The sequence below is a fragment of the Poecile atricapillus genome, chromosome 7 (genome assembly GCF_030490865.1).
Source record: "Poecile atricapillus isolate bPoeAtr1 chromosome 7, bPoeAtr1.hap1, whole genome shotgun sequence".
NCBI lineage: Eukaryota > Metazoa > Chordata > Aves > Passeriformes > Paridae > Poecile > Poecile atricapillus.
This window is the reverse complement of record NC_081255.1, coordinates 3,013,930-3,038,587: the sequence shown is the minus strand read 5'-3', so window position 1 is coordinate 3,038,587 and position 24,658 is coordinate 3,013,930. Positions and strand designations below refer to the sequence as shown.

The 24,658-nt window shown below is 43.1% G+C and overlaps 2 protein-coding genes, 1 long non-coding RNA gene and 6 other non-coding genes across 31 annotated transcripts in view; 2 read left to right on the top strand and 7 right to left on the bottom strand.

The window, feature by feature from the left end:
* The first annotated feature begins 7,442 nt into the window (after positions 1-7,442).
* On the top strand, positions 7,443-10,741 carry HEBP2 (heme binding protein 2). Of its 2 annotated transcripts, XM_058843411.1 has the most exons (5): positions 7,443-7,635; positions 9,345-9,430; positions 9,532-9,667; positions 9,779-9,944; positions 10,469-10,741. In XM_058843411.1, the coding sequence occupies exons 2-5, from the start codon at positions 9,356-9,358 to the stop codon at positions 10,641-10,643; spliced, it is 552 nt and encodes a 183-aa protein (XP_058699394.1). In that variant the 5' UTR covers positions 7,443-7,635; positions 9,345-9,355; the 3' UTR covers positions 10,644-10,741. The 2 variants fall into 2 exon arrangements, with proteins under 2 accessions (XP_058699394.1, XP_058699393.1); XM_058843410.1 differs by lacking the exon at positions 7,443-7,635 and having other exon boundaries at positions 7,663-9,430.
* A 690-nt stretch (positions 10,742-11,431) lies between these two features.
* On the bottom strand, positions 11,432-16,990 carry LOC131581299 (uncharacterized). 13 transcript variants are annotated; one of them, XR_009278057.1, is made up of 13 exons: positions 16,921-16,990; positions 15,809-15,855; positions 15,275-15,317; positions 14,951-14,996; positions 14,553-14,583; positions 13,942-14,041; positions 13,570-13,639; positions 13,134-13,181; positions 13,002-13,052; positions 12,388-12,433; positions 11,960-11,990; positions 11,722-11,764; positions 11,432-11,555 (listed from the first exon to the last, which is right to left on the bottom strand). It is a non-coding gene; the product is annotated as an uncharacterized LOC131581299 (long non-coding RNA). The 13 variants fall into 13 exon arrangements; XR_009278052.1 differs by having other exon boundaries at positions 13,002-13,181; XR_009278055.1 differs by lacking the exon at positions 13,002-13,052 and having other exon boundaries at positions 12,388-12,454.
* On the bottom strand, positions 11,834-11,908 carry LOC131581308 (small nucleolar RNA SNORD47). Its single transcript, XR_009278069.1, has one exon. It is a non-coding gene; the product is annotated as a small nucleolar RNA SNORD47 (small nucleolar RNA).
* Positions 12,496-12,571, bottom strand: LOC131581303 (small nucleolar RNA SNORD79). Its single transcript, XR_009278064.1, has one exon. It is a non-coding gene; the product is annotated as a small nucleolar RNA SNORD79 (small nucleolar RNA).
* Positions 14,664-14,744, bottom strand: LOC131581310 (small nucleolar RNA snR60/Z15/Z230/Z193/J17). Its single transcript, XR_009278071.1, has one exon. It is a non-coding gene; the product is annotated as a small nucleolar RNA snR60/Z15/Z230/Z193/J17 (small nucleolar RNA).
* Positions 15,065-15,146, bottom strand: LOC131581302 (small nucleolar RNA SNORD24). The gene has a single exon (XR_009278063.1). It is a non-coding gene; the product is annotated as a small nucleolar RNA SNORD24 (small nucleolar RNA).
* Positions 15,387-15,451, bottom strand: LOC131581314 (small nucleolar RNA SNORD75). The gene has a single exon (XR_009278075.1). It is a non-coding gene; the product is annotated as a small nucleolar RNA SNORD75 (small nucleolar RNA).
* On the bottom strand, positions 16,192-16,270 carry LOC131581309 (small nucleolar RNA SNORD74). The gene has a single exon (XR_009278070.1). It is a non-coding gene; the product is annotated as a small nucleolar RNA SNORD74 (small nucleolar RNA).
* A 50-nt stretch (positions 16,991-17,040) lies between the features above and the next one.
* ZBTB37 (zinc finger and BTB domain containing 37) overlaps positions 17,041-24,658 on the top strand; it is a 21,027-nt gene continuing 13,409 nt past the window's right edge. For 2 of the 10 annotated variants that reach the window (XM_058843405.1, XM_058843398.1), the window contains exons 1-5: positions 17,041-17,171; positions 18,867-18,965; positions 19,092-19,336; positions 21,353-22,305; positions 23,658-23,757. In XM_058843405.1, coding sequence (XP_058699388.1) covers positions 21,383-22,305; positions 23,658-23,757 — 1,023 coding nt within the window. In that variant the 5' untranslated portion in view covers positions 17,041-17,171; positions 18,867-18,965; positions 19,092-19,336; positions 21,353-21,382. Of the gene's footprint in view, positions 17,172-17,505; positions 18,575-18,866; positions 18,966-19,091; positions 19,337-21,352; positions 22,306-23,657; positions 23,758-24,038; positions 24,241-24,658 lie in introns of those variants that run through there. The other 8 variants (XM_058843407.1, XM_058843406.1, XM_058843401.1 and 5 more) reach the window with 8 other exon arrangements.

Here is a 24,658-nt window from a genome sequence, read left to right as displayed (position 1 = left end):
GTCCTTAGAGGAGTTTAAGAGGCCCAGAGGAAATTCACAGATCTTCAAATCAATGTAGAGGAGTTCTAGATATGATTAGAAAAAAAATACTCTTTAGATGAGGCTTAGAAAGATGCTAATGGAGTTTAGAGGACTCAAGCACTCTACTAAGGGATATTGCAGCTCCTCAGAACTACTTTGTGAGGTTCTGAGGAGTTATGGAGGAATCTGGAGCTATTTTTCTGATCTTTAGAGCTGCTTCAGGAACTGTAAAGGTATTTTAAAGGTGGCAATAAAGTGTTACAGATGTTTAATATAATTTAATGGCAGTCTAGAGCTGATTAGAAGAGTTTTAGAGTGGTTTAGAGATGGCTTAGAGTTGTGTAAATTACATCTGGTTTGAGGCAATTGCCTCGTTTGAGAAATAGAAGCATTCCCTACAGCTCTTTAGAGCTAACTAAAGGATTTTAGAGCAATTCAGAAGTCGTACACAGAAGTTCAGAGATGCCTAGAGGTGTTTAATATCCTACAGTAGTTCAGAGACGTTTTGACAATTTTTAGTTGGTCCAGCCAATCACCTCCCTCAGATCAAGGTTGTGTGTCTTCCCACATCTGGTCACTGTTTCTGACTCCCCTCAGTACCCCTGTCCCTCTCCCCCACTATCACACACTAAAGGTTTCCTGTCCCAGGGCAGTCATTACTGAAGGAATGCAACTCAGAAAATGATGGTAAAAATTCTAAGACTCTCTGAATCACCAGAAGAAAAAAGAACTGTGCTTTAGCCAAAAGGAATGCTTCAATGGCTGTGGGAATGCACATTCAGAAGAACCTGAATACATGAACTGACATTCAGATTCCAAAATTCGCACTGTAAATTCTAGGCAAGGCAGAAGAGAAGTTCAGGCTGTCTGCAGCTGCAGCATCTTGTGTAGTGACTGGAAAAGTGTCTTCCATGAAATAAGAAGTACAGTGTCAGTGGTGCTAAGACTCAGAGGATAAGGACACCAGTGAAAACAGCAACAAAAATCAGTTGCTATTTTTCCAAAATTAGTATAGCAATAAAAAAACCAGTTTTTAATAGATTTAAGCACATTTTCTATAAGGAAAAGCACATGAATGTCAAAAGCTTATCCAAATAACTTTGTAAGGTAATTTCAAATTGGGAAGTTATAAACGCTTTTGCTGCCATGTGCCAATAAGATGGATTAATATATTTAATAAGAACTTCATTATTTAAGTAACTGATTTGCTGAAGGAGCTCAGTAACTAAAGCCAAAGGCCCTGAAAGTTTCCTTCAGATTTTTGTTGTTGCTGTATTAACTTTTCCATTACTTTCCAATACACCACCACCAACTTACCATCCCTGTCCTTTACTTCAACTTTCCCCAAATCACAGCTCTCTCTACCTATACATACTTTTGACATTCAAGCTTTCACATTTCTCAAGGGGACTTCTGCTTTGGCATAATTACACTATACTCTTGCCTCTTTTTCTCTGCAATAAACAAATGTATCCAGATGTAATTTTCTTTAAAAGAAAAAGAGAGACCCAAGTCTATTTTCAGAGAAATATGAAGTACTGAAGCCTAAATGAAAATTCAGAAAGACAGTATCTGTGAAAGTGATAAAATTCTGTTAAATACCATCATGGCTGGCTGGTATTCAGAAGTACATAATCTGGGGAGTTGATGTGATGTCATTATCTACATATGTATCTATCTACCTACCTACATTTACTCTGTTCTAAATCAAAACGTGCAAAAATCAAAATAAATAATGACCTCTTGGATATTAAATTTTCATTTTGAACTATTGTCTTGGTTTGAAAAGACAGGTGTCTGCTAAGGAAGGTAGGAACCTCCCTTGAAATGGAAAAATATAACCCTCCCCTCTGAATTATTATAGTCTTGAAATCGAAGGGGGTCTCAGATATGGGAATAGGAATAACGGTTCTTTATTAGTATGTATAAATTTAAAAAACTCTACAACTTAAAATTAAAGGAAAATTAAAATAAAGGAAAATTAAAAAAATAAAGGAAAATTAAAATAAAATGCAGTAGTATAAAAACCACAAGTCAGAATACAACCTGACACCCTGTTGGTCAGGGTGTTGGTAGCAGTCTGATTAAATGGTGGCTGCAGTCCTCCTGGAGTGACAGATGTGGTTCTGTTGAAGCAATGATCCTGTAGAAGGATGTAATTTTCCTCCAAAGGTCCAGTGGTGGTGTAGCTGGGTCCGGTCTTCCTTTGGGAATCCAGTAGAGGAAGGCTGACTGTGGTGTTCCAAGTCTGATTATATCCAGGTAGGAATGCTTGGCTCTTCCCCCTGGGTGGAGCATCTCACAATGGGGTGATGATATTTTATCAGTCATGCAGTGAGACCCAATGGCCCATTAACAGAAGATATCCCTCTGGAGGGAGGATGGGTTATGGAAGAGATAAAGAATACTGCAACACCAGGTTTTAACAGATGGTAATAGAATACATACTTTTGGTTACATCTTGCATTGCAACCCAATACTACTATTAAGTTTGCTGTTGATTCTACCTGAAAACTTGCCAGTCTAACTGTTCTAGAGTTAAGAGTAAATCCTTGACTGTCGCTGTTGGACGCAATGTAGAAGTGTGGATTCATTCACAGCATGCACCAGAACGAGTTGCTAGGAAAGGCCTTTATTCCCTGAACTTTTCAGACTTCTATAGGGTATTACGCTACAGGTTTAACGTGATTGGTAAAGGGAACACCACCTCTTATCCCATTGGTGGGATAAGAGAAAAACACACTAACCACAGCTGTACAGAACTGTTTTGAGAAAATGAAATTGTTTACAAAGATAGACCTTGAGCGAGAGACACTCTCAAGAGACTTTCCCTTGTGAACAGGTCAGCCACTGACAGGCTGTAATTCTTTCAGGCTCAGAAAAATCAGGTCCGCACTGGAGGATTTTCCTACCTTAGCATTTACACAGACATTCCCTGGTAGGGAGTTGGAACTATAAGCTCTTTAAAGTCCCTTCCAACACAAACCATTCTGTGATTCTGATTCAGGTTGCTGTGTCTGCTGCATAAAAGATGTTTCACCATGCCAAGTTGTTAATTTTTTAGATGTTAAGATGCTTTCCCATTAGCAGTCAACAAGTGTATAATCTATACAAGAGTATAATCTACTTATGTCTCTGGAAATAGAACTATGAGGGTGCGCTGGAGCCAAAGTATTACTGGCAACCAAGAGAGTATCAGGGATGTTACTCTTCAAGTAAAGCTCACCACTGAACACAGCCGACAGTGCCATCTGCTGCAGAATGCAGCATTGGCTCATTCTCAGAATGGACAGAAAGAGACCAGGTTGTTGAAGAATCCATCTCTGACGGCCTTACATCATCTAAAGAACAGAAGTGCCTCCCACCCACTACCAATATCCCTACTATTAGAAGATGGGAGAGTTCTGATATGATCCACACTCATGCCAGTAAGATGAGGAAGAAGCTTAGGAGATAAACCCTCAGTTCCAGCAACTTTTTCATGGCTTTTTTGGAAGTGGAAAATATTATTTTAAGGAAAATATTTCTTTTAACGTATTAATCCCTATTCTCTGGGCCTGTTTCCATCATGTCTGGACATGTTCTCAGGTTCTTGGGACTACATAGGGAAATCCTGAGCTCTTTAGTGCAATTTCTGCATATCAGGGTCTTTTTCAGACATGTGAAGCTGTTCCCACCAATTTAGAACAACCCTTCAGCAGAGTCAGGAGCTTAACCCAGGTCCTTGGCACAGCATATAGACTGGAGTAGGCTGAGCATGAGAGGGAGGAAGGGAAGGGAGGGGGCCAAAGCAGGTAAAGCAAAAGAGAGGGAAAAGATCACTTCAAAACTCTGGAAAGGGGGATCAAAGAAAAAAAAATGCAGTGCCCACTGTGTTTCTGCCCAGAAAGCTGTTGCCTCTTCAGAGCTGTAAGTTTGCAAATAAGGTGTATTCAGTCAATTTAGGCTTAAGTCTCTCCTACACCATTTAAAAAAGCAAAACCAGCAATGCAATAAATTTGTGTCAAGACTTTTTTTCTAGCAAGCACTATTACCTCTTTCCCTTAATGAAACATTCCTATCTTGAAGATAAAAAAATACCTTTTCTATGTTCTTATTTCTGAGAAGACTCTGTCAATAACAGAATGTGGATCAATTTGTAGGGGAAGATGAACTAATTTCTTCTCAGCACCCAGAGAGGACTGGAAGTTTCTGTGGATCTATGTAACTTCTTTCACAGGCTGAAGTTTGCTGAGACAATTGCTTGTGGAGTCCAGTTTCTAGTTAGATCCCAGAACAGATCCATATTAAAAATAAGCCTTATTGTAGAAATAAAGAAGTATATAAAGCTGAGATAGCTTCTCTCTGGGCTGCATGCACAGAAGGCAGGAAGGTTTTCTAATGTTTTCCATGGCAGCAGGAAGCAAGGATCCATTTAGGATTAATTCCCCAAACCTGGAATGGTTTCAAAATGTGAGCTGCAGCAGAGAAATCTTGGAAAATGCTAAGTCAGGAGTACTCTGGAGTGGTGTTTGGTGTAGGAAGCTTTTTATTTGGTCAAGAGCAGCCAGTTTCAAGCATTCTCTGATGAAGTAAGCACAGAATCACTCATTCAGCAAGATTTAGGTAACACTATCACTGAGTAAGCAGGAAGATTCAGTAGTTTCACATATCACTTGTAACAAACTAGCTGGAATCAGGCAAAAACATGGACAAAATCCACATACACATTTCCAGAAAGCAGATGATTTTTGGCTAAAGGTGAATCCAATGGTAACAAATTCCCCCACTAATATAATATGTGTAGGTCAGAGCATAAGATCTAAATACCACATTACTGCAGTTAGAGATTTCCTTTCCATAATTTCTAAGGGTAATAAGGAACCTCCTTGGAACAGTACTATAGTACATTCACCTGCTCCTTTAGAAGATGGTGTGTTTATGCTTCTTCATTTTCCATGCTGGGAGTGAGAATATGATATAAAATGGAGGCTTTCTTTAGAGCAAGGAGGTAAGAGGCTTCTTTTGGTAGAGGAATTTGCAGTAAACCATAGTTCATCTAACAACTTATAAAGACACTTCTACTGCTGTCGTCAGTAACTACAGTAGCATCACATGCTCAACTCCTTTGCTGTGAAGTGAGGTTTCTGCACCATCAGGCGAGTATGTTTAAAAAAGTAAAGGCCATTTATATATTAAGAGACTCAGTTATTTTCAATTAAAGTCATTGTCAGAGATTTCTTAGGCAGCAATGCAAAACTGCCTGGAGCTTTGGGTTGAGACCACTTGAGTGGCCACACATCCCTGTCTCTCACATGACTGTCAGAACATGACATGACAAGAACATGACTCAAGAGTTATCATTAATCACATTGTAACAACACACATTTTTTCCTGGCTTCCTCCAGTCCTGACACAGTTAGGTCAGTGGAAAAGATTCCTGCTTGTGCAAACAGTCTGTGTTTACCTCTAGGGATAATGGTAACTTATAACACAACTGCATTGATAGGACAGCAGCAATTGTAATGCTGCCAGATACCAGATGGAAGCAGTTTTGCTGTGGAGAATGTTACGTTAAGGTCTTGTTATAGAGAGGAAAAGTGGAAATCACAAGTCATCATTTTACAGGCTTGTGCTTATCCATTCTAAGTTATTATTTAAGTACCATTTCATTACAGTGTTCCTGCACAGATGAAGACAGTAAAATTAAGGTACAAACCACATGCTTTTATCTGTTTGTGCCCTCATCTCTGCTCCTTAAGGCAAGGGAATAGAAAAATATTGCTTTGTTAGCTGTTCTAGAAAATGCCAGCCAAGTGTCAGACATGTACTTATGCCATTACACGAAGTCAAGTCACAGAGCCTTTGAGACTTAATGGCTGCTGTGTACTTGGATTTTCCTCTATTTGGAGGTACTAGTGAGACTGTGTGTCAGCTTGCACCATAAGCCCATCCCCGTTTTCTAAGTTTTATGATGAATATAAACAGAATACATGCCCCATCTCTGCCCTACTGTCTCATGCAGCTGTTGCCATGTTCTGCCAATGTGAGTTGTTTTTATGCGTAAAAACAAGAGTGCTGGAAAACAACCTCTTGGGAAAACACCAAGGATTGTTCTCCAGCCTGGGGGTTCTCCACCAGAAACAGTAACCTCTTTGTCAGGGACATCTGCTGAATACATACAAACTCATTGGGGGTTTGTTCTGGGCCTCTCTGCTTCAGAAACCAAATGAGAATCCACTGTGGGCTTGTCCTTATCTATAGTTATTGCCACCCTTCCAAGGTAATACTTCTCAGCGCTCACCAGTAAGGTAAATTTGTGGAGATTTGCCAAACTATTGCTGCTGAGGATTGTTTTTCATATGGCCTTTTCTACTCTGAAGGTGTTCAAAAACACTTCCGTCCCTGGGGTGACAGAGTAAGGTCACAGGTCACCTTATACCAGCCCATGCCTTTGCATGCCTGTTGCTCCCAAGACCAAGCAGCATCTGCTCCTCCAAACACCCTCCTGATGTTCCTGTTTGACCCAAGCAGAGCACAGGTAAAATGGAGAAATATTTTACTCCCTAAAATAAAAAGCACAATGCATGCAGAGAACTGGTTACACATTTCAGGCCTCAGCCTGTTTGAATGAACTCCAGTAGCAAATGACTGTACACCACCCTCTTCTGTGGCTCTGGAGAGATCTGTGACTTTAAATTTGTAATTGTTATTTGGCATGGTTTTACTTCCCTTTTTAGAACAGGACTGAACATTCTGATGAAGTTCCCTGCAAGCAAAGTGGGTTTCCTGTAAAAAGTCATTCCCAGCTATTGACATCTAATGCCCCGGAGAGCTCAGCTGAATTTGGCTGCAAAGAATTTGCACAAACCATGACTAACTGAGAGGTGTTCTCAGCATACAAACTGTTGAGTTTAATCTACCCTATTGTGCTGGTACCAAACTATGTCTGGAGCTGCAGCTGGATAAATGAAGAGCCCAGCTTTGCTGTGTGCATTATAAGCAGGACAGGATTTCACAACAGCTTTGCATAACCCCTTTGTGCAGATATCCAAGGGCTAAGAGGACTGATTAACCTCAAATACAGCTCAGAACAGCCAGGCATCAGAGAACACTGTCTCTTTCATAACATGCCAGCAAAAATCTCATGAGGATGGTCTCAGCAGAGTATGCAGCCAGATTTCTACCTACCCTTTACCTCTGCAGCAAAAATAAGCTGGCATTCTGTACAGTATCAACTCTCCCATAATCCAAACTGAGTGCTGGGAGAGATGTTATTTATGTGAAATCCTTTCCCCCAAGGCACAAAACCTGCCACTGACCCTGTCATAAGCCACAGCAAACGGGAAATTACACAAGAGTGCAACACTGTTTATGGAGCCAGATCACACACTAGTCCCAGTGCTGCCTCATGGGTAGTAGGTGGGGCTTTTGGCATTTGCATGGGGGCTCTCCAACGAAGACTCACAGCAGGACAAGGCTCCAGCCTTCTGTTTTTTTTTAACAGCAGGCCCCTCCAGTAGGGTTGGGGCATGGGAGGAGCTTGCCCAAACTCAAAAAATACTGACATGCAGCACCTTAGGAGGATGTGCAGCCTAAACAGGACACACTGCAACATCTAGGACAGCTGAAACTGTAAGTACATCTACCTTCTCCACTTAATAGCACTAGTAGTTTGTGGAGTGGCATGTTCTGGCTGCACTTGTGCTAGCAGTGTAACCCTGCTGCCTGTCCCTTTGGCCCATGTATTAACAGCTGCAGAAAAAACCTAAGCACTCTATAGACATATTTCTATGAAGAGATGGAAATTTCAAAGTTCAGCTTTCCTGTACATCTAAAATAATTCAACTGTATCTGGAAGATTCTTCTGTTTGTCTCTCCCATCCCAAAGCATTGATTTACGTATTAAAAAATATTTCTAACAGGCAGTCACTGACAGTACTACCCATGAAGTTACAAAATCCAGAGCTGTGAGGGCTACCCAGTAGTTAAGGAAAAGTATGTTGGGAAGCAGCTGGAATTAGCCAGTAAAGCAAAACTAGCTCATTCAGTAGCCAATGTAAGTGATTAAGCAGCATCTTTGGCTTTGAAGTGGCAATAAATTGTTGTAGGAGCAATTACACTGAAACTTCCTATTTGCTTCTAATTATATGTCTTTCTGCTTCATGATGCTTTGTTGACTTGTTGACACCATGGACAAAGTCTATTAATAGAGTACAACTATGCAACAGTCTCTGGTGACCATCTTTCTGGTCAGGTCTGCTGGAGATGATGCACCTTCAGGCTGGGACAGAGAAGGAACAGCACCTGCCTTTACTACTAGTAGCTGTATCCAGCTGTTTGATATGGACCTTCCCTTAATCTATGGTGATAACTGAAAGTGCTGCTAGAAAAAGCTCACTATTTAAATGGCTCCACATACTACTTTACATTCTAAAGGAACACAGTACCGCCAGGGTTTGTGACCTTTTTATTGGTGTGCTTTAATAAAAACTTTTTAACTTCAGATCATAAAAAATCTTTATAGCCACCTCTAGGCAGGGTATGGAAGCGGATTAATAGAATTCAACAGCAGTCCAGACACTGCAAGAAGATGGAACAACCAAGAAAGTAGTTAAGTACCACAAAGCAGTTGATTTTACAAAACTCACATTGTTGCCCAAGAAATAGGTAATTTAATTATAGCCTGAGAAGGCAACATTCTATGACCTAAAAATCTAGGTAATCACTGAATTATGTGCCCTTCACAACACAAAGGGCAAAGGACATTGTAATATAACAGAAGGCAGAGACTGTCAGAATGTAGGTGTCACACTACAGTCTGCCTGGTTAACAAAAGAAGTTATATATGGAGGCCACTAAAAGCTCAGCATCTAACTAGGTATGATTTCAACAGTGGTTTTGAATACTTTCACTCGCTTTGTCTGGGACAGTGTTTTTAAGTTTTCACCTTTTTTCCTCACATGTGAAGGCTATGGAGGAAAACAGTTATTCATTCAGAAATGCAAAAATTCATTTATCCACAGGACTCTGAGGCTAAAGGCTTTTAAGAAAGTCATCAGCTATCATGATAGGCCAAATAGTTAAGGGCACAGTCAACACCAGATCACCCACCAAACCACTACTGCTTTTTCATCCAGAAGGGAAGACTTAAGTCCTTTTAACTTGCAGATTTTCACAAAATTCCCTTCCTCCAGTAGAGGTAGTTTTCTGGTCCTGGTGCTCTGTTCCTGCAGGGGAAAATGGGTTTCAGGCTTTTTTCAGGCTTTCCACCAGTTCAGCTACAACTGAAAAGCCCTAGTGCCATATTTAAGAGATGCCAATGAACTGTGTCTCCCTTCCAGCTCTGGTTAAGATGATCAAGTCCTTCAAGCAAACATTTCTGTCCCTGGACCTGAAGTCCCCTCGCTGGAGCTCAACAGAGGCAGTGGTAACTGGAACAATACTTGTATGCTGATATGGATAAAGTAGCTACTAATTTCTGTTATCACCTGTGAACACATGGTTTCTGTGACTTTTGCTGCCTTTCAGGCAAAGGACTATGAACTGCGTCAGTATGAGACAGCAAAGTGGGTCAGCACAGTCATTAGGGGAGAAACCCAGAAGGAAGCAATGCGCCAGGGCTTCTGGAAACTCTTCCACTACATCCAGGGAAAGAACGAAAAAGGTAGAACATTATGGTTTTGAATTGAAAACAATTGGAAGTAGCTAATTAATATAAGTAACAATAGAGGTGCTGGGAGATGCAGCTTAGACACCTGGTTTTCCTTTCCCCTAGAAATGAAGATTGATATGACTGTGCCAGTGACCTGCCTGGTAAAATCAGGCTGCACAGACTTCAAGATCTCTTTCTTTGTGCCATTTGAACACCAGGACTGCCCCCCACAGCCCACTGACTCCAATGTGTTTATTGAGGAACGGAAGGCAGCACCTCTCTTTGTCCGGTAAGCAAAACCAGCAGCTGACACCAGATGAATCAGTAACTGCCCTCATTTAAGTGTGGACTACATTTTCTTAAGGGATATTAAATGTGGATACACCCTACTGTTCAGAGTTTCAATTGCTAAAATCCAGCCATTAAATCTTACGCTTGGGTGTCTTACCACGGTCAAGTGACCAAGTTGTGAAACACTGATTTTTTTTTAAAGACCATTGAAAATGGCACTGATTTTCATAGAGATGCAGCCTCCAGAATCATCTTCTGAAGACACTTGTTCTACAGAACATCTAAACCATTCTCCCAGCACTCTTATTTGTAGTCCTGAACTGCCACAACACATGCAGGGCAGTTGTTACCTGGGTATTTGCTTGTTTTAAATCTTATCTTTGAAAACAGACAAAATACTCATGTTACTCAACTAACTACAAACTGCATCCGAAGTGCTCAAACTAGCTTTGCAAGTCTGAAGTTTTTGTCTGAAAATAAAGCCAGGGACTTGAACCAAAAAATTTCCCTCACTTTTACCAGGTCCTTCGGTGGATTTGCCACCCCAGAGAAATATGCTGAGGAAGCTGACATCCTGGCCAGAACCTTAAGAAACAGAGGCCAACCATTCCACGAAGACTTCTTTTATACTGCAGGCTATGACAGTCCCTTCAAGCTCTTTAACAGGCATAATGAAGTGTGGTATTTTAAAAAGTAAAATGATGGGAGAATATTAAGAGGCTACTAATCAGCTCTGGATGAAAAGACCTTAGTATTGGCTTTTTGCTGTAGTGCAGAAGAGCATTAATTTGAATGGACAGTGTCTTTACTTTCTCTAGGACAAAGCACTCTTCTGGCTAAAACCAGTTCAAAATGCAATTCAAGACACCAGGTGGACTGAGCCAGAAACAAAACTTACTCCTCTTATTGAAAGGTTATAAGCAACAATATCTGAAAATAACCTTGTTGAAGTTTAGCTACATAGCTTTACTTCCTATTAGACATGCTACAGCACTAGTTAAAGTGTTATGTAAAGAGAGTTCTTCCTAACTGACTTTCATAAATTGACTTTCCTCATATTGACATCACCCTTGACACCAGGGATGTATCTAAATGAATTTTTAAGAGAAGCAAGTTTCCATTAATGAGCATTAGAAAGCAAAAACATCTTAGCAGATGTCTTTTACTGACTCATAACATGTTCTGAGAAGATCTGCGCCTGAACATGTAATACCAGGATTTCTAGTAGACTATTATTTTAGTAGCAAATAAACAAGTTTAGCTCTTACCTTAAACACTTGAAGTACTCCTGAAGTTATTTAGCTCTGTCTAAATATGGTCACCTGCAGCCTGCACACCAGCAGTACTTGACACCTCAGATAAGACTAAGCATCTAATATAGTTTAGTTCCTGCACTAAATTATAGACATTTTAAATCTTAATATAGCAGACTGAAGGTGTTTTACATCAAGTTGTTCCAGCCAGAAAGGATGTCACAACGCCAGGTAGAGTTTGCAGATTTTTATTGGCTCCAATCAGCATCAGGCAAACATTACCAGTGAGGTAAGAACACACTGGCTTTTTCAGTGCTGTTCATGCAAGTGTAACCCATTTATGAGCAATCTTCCACCTATTAAGACAGACATAAGAATCATTATAAGGTACCAAACCAGCCCAACACACCTGATGGGAACATCTCAGACCTTAGATTTTCATCTCTGTTCAGTGAGAGAGTTCAAGCTAAGGTTGTCATCACTTGTTCCAACAAATAACATTATTACAACAGTTACACTCACCTTCTCAACTCTTCATGTGCCAGTTTCAGAGTTGCCTCTTTACCTAAATAAAAAAAACCAACAGTTTGCATACACAGCAGCACAACTGCTAAAAGGTCCACAACAGCTTTGTAACCTCAGATGGAAAAGGAACGGAAAGGGTAATATCACAGTAATTCATTTGGCAGAATCAATTTCATCAGTGGCTACAAATATTTCCAGAAGTTTTTAATTCAATTTGTTTGCTGTGTGGACTTACCCACAGTGAGGCTGCAGTCAGAAGTCCCTTCCTGACAAAGAAAAGTACTTTCAGAATAACAGCAGCATTATATATGCAAAGTTTATTTATCCATGAATTTCTATTCACCAAACTATTTTACCTAAAAGGAAACTGACTTTTAGCTGCCATCTTATGAGTTCAACTTACAACACCCAAATAGAATACACAAAACTTACAAATCCTAACTTAATTGGAAATACAAAACTACTAACATTGGAAGAATCAGGGACTTTTTTAATTTTAATTCCAGAGTACCATGTTACAGTAGTGCCCACAGAACAGCCACATACAATAAAGGGAAGACAATGCAGGTATCTTATAGGACTAATTCTAGGCACCACTATTAAAACATTCAGTGCAAAGACACTATTCCAGAAATTATTAAACCCCATGTATTCTACACTTACCTCAGACACATCTATCTTGTTTCTCAAACTCCATGCAAGCTTCACCCTGTGACAATGTGAAATTGTACTAGCACATTTTTGGCAGTGGTTTGAGAGTGTGATTGTGGGTACTGTTTCAGCACAAGAGTTCTCCTCAGCCTCTTTCAGAGAGATTCCCATTGCTCTGAATTCATCACAAACAGTACATGCCAAGACCAGATTAATGTTACATCTCTGGTTTGTCCTTTAAAGGGGATCTGACCTTGAAATTTGGGACCATACTCCCAACCATATCTTCATTCACTTCACTGTAAGAGCTCTGATCTAGCCATTGAGATAAACTATTTACCACAAGCATTCAAGATCAGTGCTACTCCCTGGAAGAGTCCACTAAATTTAAACAGCAAGTTTAATAGCAGGTAATTGTATTGCATTTGTTCAGCCCAGAATGTGTGGCAACATGGTAGCATAGAGCTTTTCTTATCAAATAGGAATTTAAATAGTCCACAGCAGTCACACATTTTAAATGGCCACCACTATTTGTTTTTAGTCACAGAAAGCAGGTAATTTTGAAATATGCAGCACTTTGGGTGAATGAATCCTACAGGCTGCTGGCAAATCTGTGAGCTTTTTACCTGGAAAGTGTAATAAAATCATCAAGAGCTCTGCTTAATGCTGCAGCTGCACTGTAAAGGTAAGAATCCAGTAACTTTCTCATTCCCTGTATCACACGGTTCTGACCAGTCACTCATGTGTTAGCAACTTACTTTTGCTGGGAGCACTACCAGGTCCATCACTTCCCAGTTCCATCACACCTGGATCAAAGCAAATCATTAGGACAGTACAGAAACAAGCACAGAAGGAAGAAAGTCAAGTCAGGCGCCTGCAGTCAGATAGAGCTAATTAAAGACCTCCATGATTGAAGTCAAGGCAGTCACATCTCATCATACAGGCAGCTCACACTGTCAGCCCCTGTACAGCCTTGCTAAAGGGCTAGGCTGCTATGGGGAAGAGGGCAAATATTTTAGTACTATCAGAGCAAATTCAAGAGCTCACAATCGTAAGTTTAGAACACACCAGCCTGTAAAGACTGGGCACCAGCGAGCTGTCCCCCTTTAAAACACCCTCCTGTTTTGGCCAAGATGCAAGCCCACAACCAACCTTGCCCCTTTTCCCCTAGCTGATAAGCTGTTAAAAACTTACAAGCCTATGTTGAAGTCCTAATACTTAGGAAGTTAAAACAAGTACTTCACAATGCGAAACATCTGGAAGTCTGCAAAGAAGAATTTGCTATTAGGCAGGGTCCAGCAGAAGTTGTAGCAGTAAGAACAGTTCAAGTAAAATACTGTATCAGAGTTTGGTCAAGTTTTATCCTCATGGGGATCAGAGACCTGATTCAACATCATTTACAGTAGGCTACAATACTCCCATCCCCCCTCTGAAGACAGGGTGTAAAGCCATCTCCTAGCACTCTCACTCACCATTTAGTTTCAACAAGAAAATTCTACAGATTATTAACACCACAATTATTTCATGCTCTTACTGTGAAAGACAGTAAGCTAAAGGCACACTTACGGTACTAATCTTCGCCTCACATTTTTGAAGAACAAAATGAATTTGCAAGCATCTCTAAAAGCAATCTCTCAAACGCAGCACAGACAAAAGTAGCATCCATCTGAAAAACAAAGGTTTATTAATTACTTTTAATTAGGAAGGTCTTGTCTTCATCAACATCAGTAACAGGTGAAATAGTTTCTCACACAAGAGACATAGGGCTCCTCCATCCAGGGCAGTCCACAAAGCAACAAAACACTTTCAGAACCTGGAGTACTAACACCTAATTAACCTTAATTCTGCTATATTCTGTGCTTGACTTCACAACCACATCCCACTCTCAATATTTCCATTCATCTTACTAGATTTTTTTGATGTTTAACCCACTTACTGGTCTACTGAGATACTTTAAAATACATTCATGGAACAAAATAAAGTGTTTCACCTTCAGCTTCCCACATGATTTGTTTGAAATAGCCTAAGCTACAGGAGGCTGAATCAGACAGGAGGGTTAAGACAGTAACTGTGATCACCACAGGTTATCTGCTGAACTATGCAGTCATCATACAACAGCCTTTCCAGACAGCAGGGATGAAATGAGTTTTCACAGATGCCAGTGATGCAGTATTTACCTTGTAACAGCTTAGTTTCATCTCTCAGTGCCTGCAACAATAGAAAACAAAATCAGATCCCTTCAGCCTTTGCGCCCAAGCCCACAGCTCCTATTGGGAGACCACAAGAGCCAGATACATCAGATAGGGGCGAAGAACAGAAGTGTTCATCACAGGATATTCTGCTGAACTATGCCATCATCACTGTATCTGTGCACCAAGCAATCACCTCTTGTGACTGCTGTGACAAGCAAATTTTCCCAATTAAAAAAAGTAATATTTAAAAGTTTGAATACTAGCCAGTATAAATTGTTTCTGTTCTTAGAGGAAGTTAATCATAAAATGCATCCCGTCCTTCTTACTGACATGTTTAAACAGCTCAGTGGAAGACACCTCAACATGAAGTGCATATTTCTCACCAGGTGATGTTTCTTCTATGTATCTCTGAAGTGCAGGATTCAAATTCTAGAAGAAAAGAACTTGTAAACAGTATATTCAGCAATCAAAGCATCAAGGGGAATTTTATGTTACTGTGCCTCAGAAAACTGTTATGGTGGTAAAATTGCTCATCACTCTCTTGGTCAAGAGTAGCAAATAAGTGTCATCACTGTGGCACCAGAGAGATAGCTTTGCTCAAGGAATTAAGCTGTTTTCTGATATCAGAGCAGAAGATGCTGTCTAGACAAACACTAAGCACCATTTTATACTTAATTTTCAAGATTTTCTTTTTTTTTTTTTTTTACCTTGGGAAGAAGTAGCTTTAAGTCTCCACATTCGGGGGCAGATCTGGAGAAGATGAAAGAGTTAGAGACGTTTGCAGAACTAGGGAGCTTCTCTGGGGGAATCACATCAGAAAGCCTCAGAATTGAGTTTTCAGAAATCACTTCTGTCCACTACTCATACTGAGACCATCACAGGCTTTGAGATTTACTTAACATCAATCCCTGTAATTACCCATTTTATACAACATACTCCAGGCAGTTTTTTCAAAACATTATTTATTGCTGTGAACAAAGAAACAGCAGTAAGGAAGGAAAAAAAGGGACCCGGGGGTACTCTTGTACTCTGGTTACAGTAGTTCACAGACACACTCCAGGACAAATGAATGGGTGACTTCCAGCAGAAAAGTGAGGCCTGCCCCAAGACACTACAAGGCAACACCTGAATTACAACTGCTGATACTGTAACTCCCTGATACAACAATACTCCAGTCAAGTTGGTATACACAAATCCAACATTTGTTAATTTTAACTCTGTATTTCAGAAGCAACATTTACCTGTACTGAAGCCACAAGAAGGAAGAGTGTAGCTGATGCATGTTGAACTGAAAACAAGAAAGCACATTAGTTTTTCTTCTCCCAAAAATAATGCAATATTCACAACTATTACTTTGAAAAATCCAAGCAACGTCCAAAATTCTTTGAGTTTAAAGATTTCCTCTGATGCAATCTGAATTTCAGCTCTTTGAAGAATTGAGACCACAAAAATTAATTGCTATTACGTATTTTTAAGCAGGATGTGATTACTAAACTACTTTGTTTCCTACAGCATCGATTCTGGTGTTTTTATCACCGGGGCAGCCAGGCACGTGTGAACTTAGGCTGCTTAGAAAGGCCCAGTGGTGTCTCAGCCATCCTGGATAGGCTATCAGAAGCATTCCATGCCCAGCTCAGATATGTTGGCATTCATCACCCTCTCAGATGTCCCTACCAACATAGTTTTCATCATGCGCAGAGCATACGGAAGTGAAGTAAGCCATTTTTCTTTAAATGTGCTGAGTTAGGACTTACAAGGACCACGGAGTCCAACTCTTAAGACTTGTAAAGGACTATAGCCAAGAGCCACCACATGTGCCTGAGAGCACTGTCCAAAATGCTTCTCAAAGTCTAGCAGCCTTGTAACTGTGAAGCCCATCCTTAATCCTTCCATAATGCTACTACTACTATTTGCACAATGTTTTCCATTTATCTGCAAAAACAAGCTCCTTAAAGCCCAATGCAATTAAAACAAATCCAAGCCCACAAAAAGCGGAGACCTATTGCTGGTTATTTGCAGCGGGCACGTGACTTCGACATACTGCACACGATCACATCTTACACGTAACAGACTGGTAGACAAGACCCCGTAACTCAACGCCTGAGGTACCACCCTGAGCCGTTACTCTCCCAAACCCGTGTGGGGCTTTATAGAATCCCCCTCACACACCCCCCAGGGCCGCCATGAGGCACAGCCCCCGCAGGCCTAGGCCGCGAAGAGGCCCGGCCACGCAATCCACTTTAATCCTCCCTCGCCATCTCGCATCGGCGACCGACCCGCACTCATGGGGCCCTTATGCCGTTCCCCAGACCGGTACCACCGCACCCCGAGCGTGGAATCGGCCCCCACTCACCGGCGGGGCCATAAGCAGCACACAACACAGACAGCACCCCGAGACCAAGAAAGAGGGAGAACTGCGCGTGACCGTTCCTTATATAGTACAGGTCACGTGGTGATGACGCAGCCACACCCGCTGGGGTGTGGTCCACAGGCAGGGGCGAGGCGGAGGCCTACAGGCCTCATGGCGTTTCCTTCCGGGGCGCGGCCGGCGCTGGCGCGTTTCGGTTCCGGGCCGGCGCTGCGGGCCCTTCCCACCCCCGGCAGGTGAGGCTGGGCCGGGAGGGGCAGGCGAAGCCGCCCGGGGCTCCGGGGGTGCGGAGGGGCGGGTGCCGACCGCCGCCTCGCGGGGCCAAGGGTGGAAGGGGCGGGGGCTGGGGGAGGTTGGCCCCACCCGCCCCGCGCACTCCCGGTCCGGTGCGGCGTGGCTGTCATGGGTCAGAACGAGCCGTGGGCCCCGCTTCAGAAGGGTCCCGGAACGATGGGGCGGGGAGACACCGGGCTTTGTGAACCGGGTCCCGTGCGCGGGGTGGGGGCGGGGAGAAGCCACCGCCGCTCGTCTCAGTTTAGAGTTACGTTTATTTTTATAGTTGTTGGAATTCCCTTAGAATGTGCAAGTAGCCAAATAGATTTATTGGAAAGAAATTATTACCTGTGAGGGTAGTGAGGTCCTGGCACAGGTTGCCCAGAGAACCTGTGGCTTCGCCTGGGTATCTGGCAATGTCCAAGGCCAGAATGAACGGCGCTTGGAGGAAGCTGGGCTCTAGTGGAAGGTGTCCCTGCCCATGGCAGGGGGTGAAACGGGATAAGCTTTAAGGTCCCTTCCAACCTAAACCATTCTGGGATTTTAAGTAGCTCTCTCTGGAATCGGGGACAGGACCCGTGGAACGGCTGGAGTTGTGTCAGGGGAGGTTTAGTCTGGATATAAGTAAAAGGTTCTTCCCCCAGAGGGTTGTCGAGCACTGAACAGGCTGTCTGGGGAATGGTCACAGCCCCAAGGCTGTCAGAGCTCCAGTGGTGTTTCGACAATGCTCTTAGGCACAGGGTGGGATTGTTGAGGTGTCTGTGGAGGGCCAGGAGTTGGACTCAGTGTGACTCTCTTCCAGCTCAGGATATTCTGTGATTCTGTGAAGCTGTCCAATCACAGTAAATCTCGACCCAAAAGCTGAGAGTATTCAGTGCAGCTTCCAGGGTGACATCATCTGCTGGGTGGTCTGTTTCTTACCTGATGGGTCAAGAATTCCACCTGCTCCTGGTAGCTCCCTCACAGGCTGGGTGACATTTGCTGAGATAAGTAAAGTCTGAGTCTCAGCTGGTGACATTTCAGATTTTTAAATGGCAGTGTCTCAGTGTGTGCCCTGTGCTGACTCAGCTCAGCAGGTAAAGGTGGCTGAGGTGCAGAAGCTGACTAGAGGTTCCCTTACTCAGGTTCCTTAATCAGCCTCTGACAGGGTAGTTTGAACCAAGAGACAGATTCCCTCTCACCAGTCTCTGAGTGGATCATAACACGGTGTTTCCTTGACACTGAAGTGAGCAGAGCTCTGTGAGTTATAAAGAGTAGATGGATTTTCCCTGCCTTCTGAGCAGGAGCTCACAGATAATTTCTTGGGCTCTCTGGGGAGCAGCTGCCTTCTCTCCACAGCCATGCCCAGCCATGCTCATCAGTTAAGGTCTGATTTTTTTTGCCCTTCTCTTTCTGTATATCCCAAGCTCAGCCTCTGCCTCTCTCTTGCCTCTCTGTGTGCTCATGGTCTTGGCAAGGGTGTTTCACCCTTGCCTTTCTTGAGAGTGTACCCTGAGGCTTATTGCTTCAGGAACAACTATTTCGGGGAAATGGTGAGCTAATCCCGCTGCTAGATCCTCCACCAAAACCAAGAATGACAAAGCTTGATGTTCACAACTGTGCTTGGGAGAACCCAGTTCCTCTGCACTTAATTTTTTCTTTCTTTTTGCCTCCTAAAGGGGAAGGGGGCAACAAATTTTCTTCTTACTACATCAGAAGAAAAAGAGAAGGCAGTACCCCCATTTCCTTCCCACTTTATGTAACTCACAGCATTCCAGGTAAGATATTGGGTTTTCTATTTCCCCTTGTTCTGTGCAGTTGATGTTCTGCTCCCAATGCTGTGTTGACAGACCTGTGCACTGTGGTTTCCTGATTTTTGTGGGGTTTGTTGCTTTCTCCTAAAGACAGGGAAGGACATGGAGCTGTTGGAGTGAGTCCAAAGGAGGCACCAAGATGATCAGAGAGATGGAGAAGCTCTGATGTGAGGAAAGGCTGAGAGAATTGGGGTTGTTCAGCCTGAAGAGGAGAAGCTTCAGGATGACCTAACTATGGCCTTCCAGTTGAAGGAGCTGACAGGAAAGATGGAGAGAAACTATATACAAGGGATGGAGTGACAGGACAAGGGGGTATGACTTCCCATTGACACAGAGTAGGTTTCGACTGGATATTGGGAAGAAATAGTTGCCTGTGAGGGTAGTGAAGTCCTGGCACAGGTTGCCCAGAGAAGCTGTGGCTGCCCCTGGATCCCTGGCAGTGTCCAAGGCCAGATTGGTGGACAGGTCTTGGAGCAAGCTGGGCTAGTGGAAAGTGTCCCTGCCCATGGCAGGGGTTGGAATGGGATGGGCTTTAAGGGCCCTTCCAACCTAAATGATTCTGTGATAGGGGAAGGGGAGAAAAAGCCCTAAGACCTGGCACTGTTCAGCTGCACCTTGTGAAGCTTTGTGCACTCTGATCTGACTTCCCCAGGGACACGCAGCCATCCCGCCACTCAGAAATCCCTTGACACAACTCCACAAGATTGAGAGGCTGTCCTGCAGCTTCATGTTTAATAATTGGGTTTGCCAAGTTTGCAAAGCCTGCTTGGGCATATGGACATGTGCTATGCTGCAGTGTTCATAAATTCCAAATAAAAAGTCCTCCTAAGGCAGACATGCTCTTCATGTGCCAATCCCTTAGATTTGGACATTCCTCAGAGTGGGCACTGTAAGCCTTGGTATTCCCAGCCTGCTTTAAATGATTATGACATCTGCTGCATTCTGCTCAATCCACACTTCATATGCTATCCAGCTTGGAAGCTGCTTATGCCATGAGTGGACTTTAACAAGCTTATTTCCTTTTTTTCTTTTTTTTTTTGGATGAGTTTATGTCTCACTTTTATTCATTCCAAATGTTTGACATATATGGTCAGGGCTTCTTTTCAAACTTTGCCAAAATGAAATGTGATGATGTGGTTGTGCATCTCCAAGCCCCCCTCCCTGGCCCTTCTCTGAGATCTCCTGATAAGCCTTAGTGAACTTGGCTGAGTGGTGAAGGGTCCCCCGGCTGCATCAGCTGGGCTGTGAGGTGCTCCCTGAGCCTACCAGGAGCTCATGTGTGGTAGAGGTGGGAATATCTAGGAACATCCCAGCCAAGATGGAAAACAAGGGATAAGCCATGTGTAGCCTGGGTAAACCATTTATCTGGATTGCAGCCCAAGCAGAGAAGCACCATTGTGAATTGTAGCCTGAGTGGAACAGTCTCATTATTACTCTACTTAGGAAAAAGTCCAGGAGTTACTGACTTAGGGTATGGCCAGGATGGGAACTTAGGATGACCAAAGTGAAGTCTCTTGGGACCCTACAAAAGTGATCATGAGATCCCTCTGAGCCCTCCTGGGCCACAGTTTATTATTTCACCCTCCTGTTAATATTATATTATGTTACATATTTTCTGGTATGTGTCAGAAGTGCCACATATGATGGATATCTCAGGTTAACAAGGCACTTAGGATTCCTTGAGGTCAGATGTGTGCTGGCCAACTTTTCCAAAGTATCAGGAAGATTTAGGTTCCGGTGTCTCCTTTCCGGTTCCTGTTTTACAAATGAGCTTTGCTTATTACTTGCTCTTTTCAAAATGCTTAGAACATACAAATGGTGTGTATTTTAATGCAATTTATATTTATATTTATATTTATATTTATATTTATATTTATATTTATATTTATATTTATATTTATATATATATATATATTTATATATATTTATTTATATATTTATATAATATTTAATGCATTATTTTTATGCAATCAGGTGGCTATTTTTAATACCTATGTCATTTTTAATGTTCTTTTTACATGCAGATGTGTTTTTATTGAGGTTGGCAGAACAAAGTGTTTCGCATGCTAAAGCTGCAGGGAATGGGGGGGTCTGTCAGGGACTGGTTTAGCAAAGCTCTTGTGCAAGGGGATGCATACCATGGAGAGATCAGAGAGCTTTTGTAATGTTTTTTTAAGCAATCTCAAACACACTTGTTCGTGACAGAGGTGCTGCCAAGTGTGTGACAGTTCAACAGGTGAGGAACGTCTCTAAAAACTCCAGCGTTTCAAACTGTGTGGAAGCAGGTGAAGAATGTTCTAATTTCAAATGATTGGCTGTGCTTATGATGGGATCTTTTCCCCCTTTTCCAGCAGAGTTGTGCACCTGCAGCTGGGAAAACCATGGAGAAGAGTGGAAACATTCAGCTGGAGATTCCTAACTTCAGTAACTCTGTTCTGAGCCACCTGAACCAGCTGCGCATGCAGGGTCGGCTGTGTGACATTGTGGTCAATGTGCAGGGCCAGGCTTTCCGTGCGCACAAGGTGGTGCTGGCTGCCAGCTCGCCCTACTTCCGTGACCACATGTCCCTGAATGAGATGAGCACTGTGTCTATCTCTGTCATCAAGAACCCTTCTGTTTTTGAGCAGCTCCTCTCCTTCTGCTACACTGGCAGGATATGTCTGCAGCTGGCTGACATTATCAGTTACCTGACAGCTGCCAGTTTCTTGCAGATGCAGCACATCATAGACAAATGCACGCAGATCCTTGAGGGGATTCATTTCAAAATTAATGTGGCGGAGGTGGAAGCGGAATTGAGCCAGACCAGGACAAAGCATCAGGAGAGACCACCCGAGTCTCATCGGGCAACACCAAATCTAAACCGTTCCCTGAGTCCACATCACAACACCCCCAAGGGGAGCCGCCTGGGCCAGGTTAGCACAGTGCTGGACATTCGGGAGCTAAGCCCACCTGAGGAGTCCACCAGCCCCCAAATAATTGAGCAGAGTTCAGATGTGGAAGGCAGGGAGCCCATCCTGCGGATTAACAGAGCAGGACAGTGGTATGTTGAGACAGGAATGGGAGAGCGCGGGGCACAGAACGACGAGGAGGTGCGGGTGCTGGGAGGAGTGCGCATTAAGACGGAAAACCTGGAGGAGTGGCTGGGGGCAGAGCAGCAGCCCTCGGGAGAAGATGGGAGCAGCGCTGAGGAGGTCACAGCCATGGTGATCGACACCACGGGCCATGGATCGCTGGGCCAGGAGGCTTTTGCCTTAGGCTCCTCTGGAGCCAAAGTGGTCAGGCCGACCAGCAGCGAGATCGACAGGTGGGTTTTCTTAAACTTAATTACCTTGGCTGTAAGAGGAGATTATGCAAGATTCTGACTTGGCTGGGTCAGTTGCTTTGGAACATTTCCTCTTTCTATTTCCTTAGGCCATCATAAGCATGAGAGCGAAAGGGTTTTTACCTGGTGTTAGGAAGTGTATCCGCTTTGGGTAATAGTATTTTGGCTGGGTAGTGATCAGACCAGGATCTCCAGGTACAGGGTAACTTGGGAAATTACTTATTAGCTCTTAGAGGCTGGGATCTCTACCTCAGTATTTCAGCTGAGGTGGGATTTTTTTTTTTTTAAGGAAGATGTTCAGTTCAGCCTCAGTAGATACCAGACTCAGCATTTGGATTAATGAGGCCATATGCAATATATATTACATATCTCCATTGCACTGGTGCCTTCTGTCCTGAAGATCTGGAGATGGTTCTGGCTGAGAAACAGTCCAGACACCAGCTGTAGGTCAAGGTCTTCCCAGTGGTCCATGACAGCAGTGGGCCCTGGGTTTACATCTTCTGAGGCAGTTGAAATGGGGAACATAGTGGCCTCCACTGTTGTTTTGATTTATATGAGAGAACAGAAAGCCTTTGTTGAAAATGAGTGGTGAAATCTGCTGTATTTGGATTCTCCATCCATCTTCTTCTCCTCCAGTCCAGCATTTGCTTTCTTGCCCTAAGCTTGGGCCAGAGAATGGATTTGATAAAGGGCAGGTCTGCTTTATTTGGGAAGGTTGTAATTCTAGGGTTTCCCTTCACATCTGCCTCTCTTCTAGTTCAACCCCATGGGGAAACAGCTACCTGGAAGCAGCAGATATTCTGTCACTTGTCACTTAATAAATCAATCAGTGGGAACAATGTTGAGCTGGCCCTTGGAGAGTGATCCTTTCCTACTTCCTTAGCTCTTTTCAATGGATCAGCTAGTCTCTAGCATCTCTTTTTGCGCTGCAGTCTGTATGCACTGTTTGCCACCTCTAGTCCATCACATCCCTTATGTTTCACACTGGGAATGGAGGAGGAGGGTGATGGAAGAGCGGTGTCCTCTGAGAAATGGTTTCTGTCCTACTGTACAGTTCCTGAGTCACCAGGCACATATTGGTTTATTCATTCCTCTCTGTTGCTGAACTGGAAGCCAAATTACTCAGTTTTATTTTTCAGATGTTCAGACTGAAACAATAGACCGGGATGATTTGGTTTTTCATTTATATTTGCACTGTTCCACCTCTAGTGTTTTAGCTGATGAGGATGAAGAGATGCTATACAGGTGCCTCTATTACTCACCCATTGTTCTAAATACTGTAGTGACCTGATGCCAATTAGAAATTCTATTTATGTTCTTGCCCCACCCCACAGATTTAGCCCTTCTGGTAGCATGGTTGCTGTGACTGAGCGGTACAGATCAAAAAGCGAGTCTCCCGGGCGGATGGATGAGCCTAAGCAGCCCAGTTCCCAGGTAGGCAGATCAAGACATTTGGAAGTATATGTTGGCTTGAAGGTGAAGGGGACTTTGTTGTGATGAAGTGTGTCATATTTAATATTTTCAAGCAATAATGTGTGTGATACAAGGACCTTTTACTTTGGCAAAGGATCTATTTGCTCACAGGAGAACATGTGCTGGCCATGTACAATTTAAAACTGGTTCTGGCTGTTGTTTGGGATTTTGGCGTGATACCTGGAAAACACAAGGAGTTTCTCTTGTTGTTTGAGGGCATAAATATCCACCCTTATTCTCAGCAGGCCACCAACTCCTGAGGAGAAGCCCCATTTGCCTGCAGAGCTGGATCTCAGAACTCCCAGCAAATGACTGAGCAGGGGGAGGAGGTGTGTCTTGGCTTCTGTGGAAGATGGGTGACAACAGCTGAACCTTTCTATGCCAGTACCAAGACCATTTCCAAAAGCCCTCCAGGCACTAGACCAATAAACCTTTTGGGGTGGAGTGTCAAAGAGCTGTGGAGTTTTAGAGAGGTCTCTGTCTTTTCTAAGTGACTGTGTTGCACAGTGGACTTGGCAACATAAAAGCTCTGAATTCTCTGCTTTCTTGGGCACAGTTTTAGGGCAGGAGGGAGAGATGCACAGAAATGGGAAGGCAGTGGGCTGGTAGAGTGCAGCAAAGTAGGACATAGTATTAATGCCTGCGCCTTATCATTTTGATCTAATTTAGTTGCATCCAGTTAGTGTCACAGTGCCACTGTAGTGCAAGCATGTCAGCCAACACAATACAGGACTCTTGTGAGCCTGGCAGGTAGGGAATGTGTCAGTGTGTAAGCAAAGGACTTTGGCTGGAGGTGGGTAAGGAGATACTAGGCTGCTTTGCCCTTGAGTGAGACCAAGTGAAGCGAGGAGGGGGAAATTGT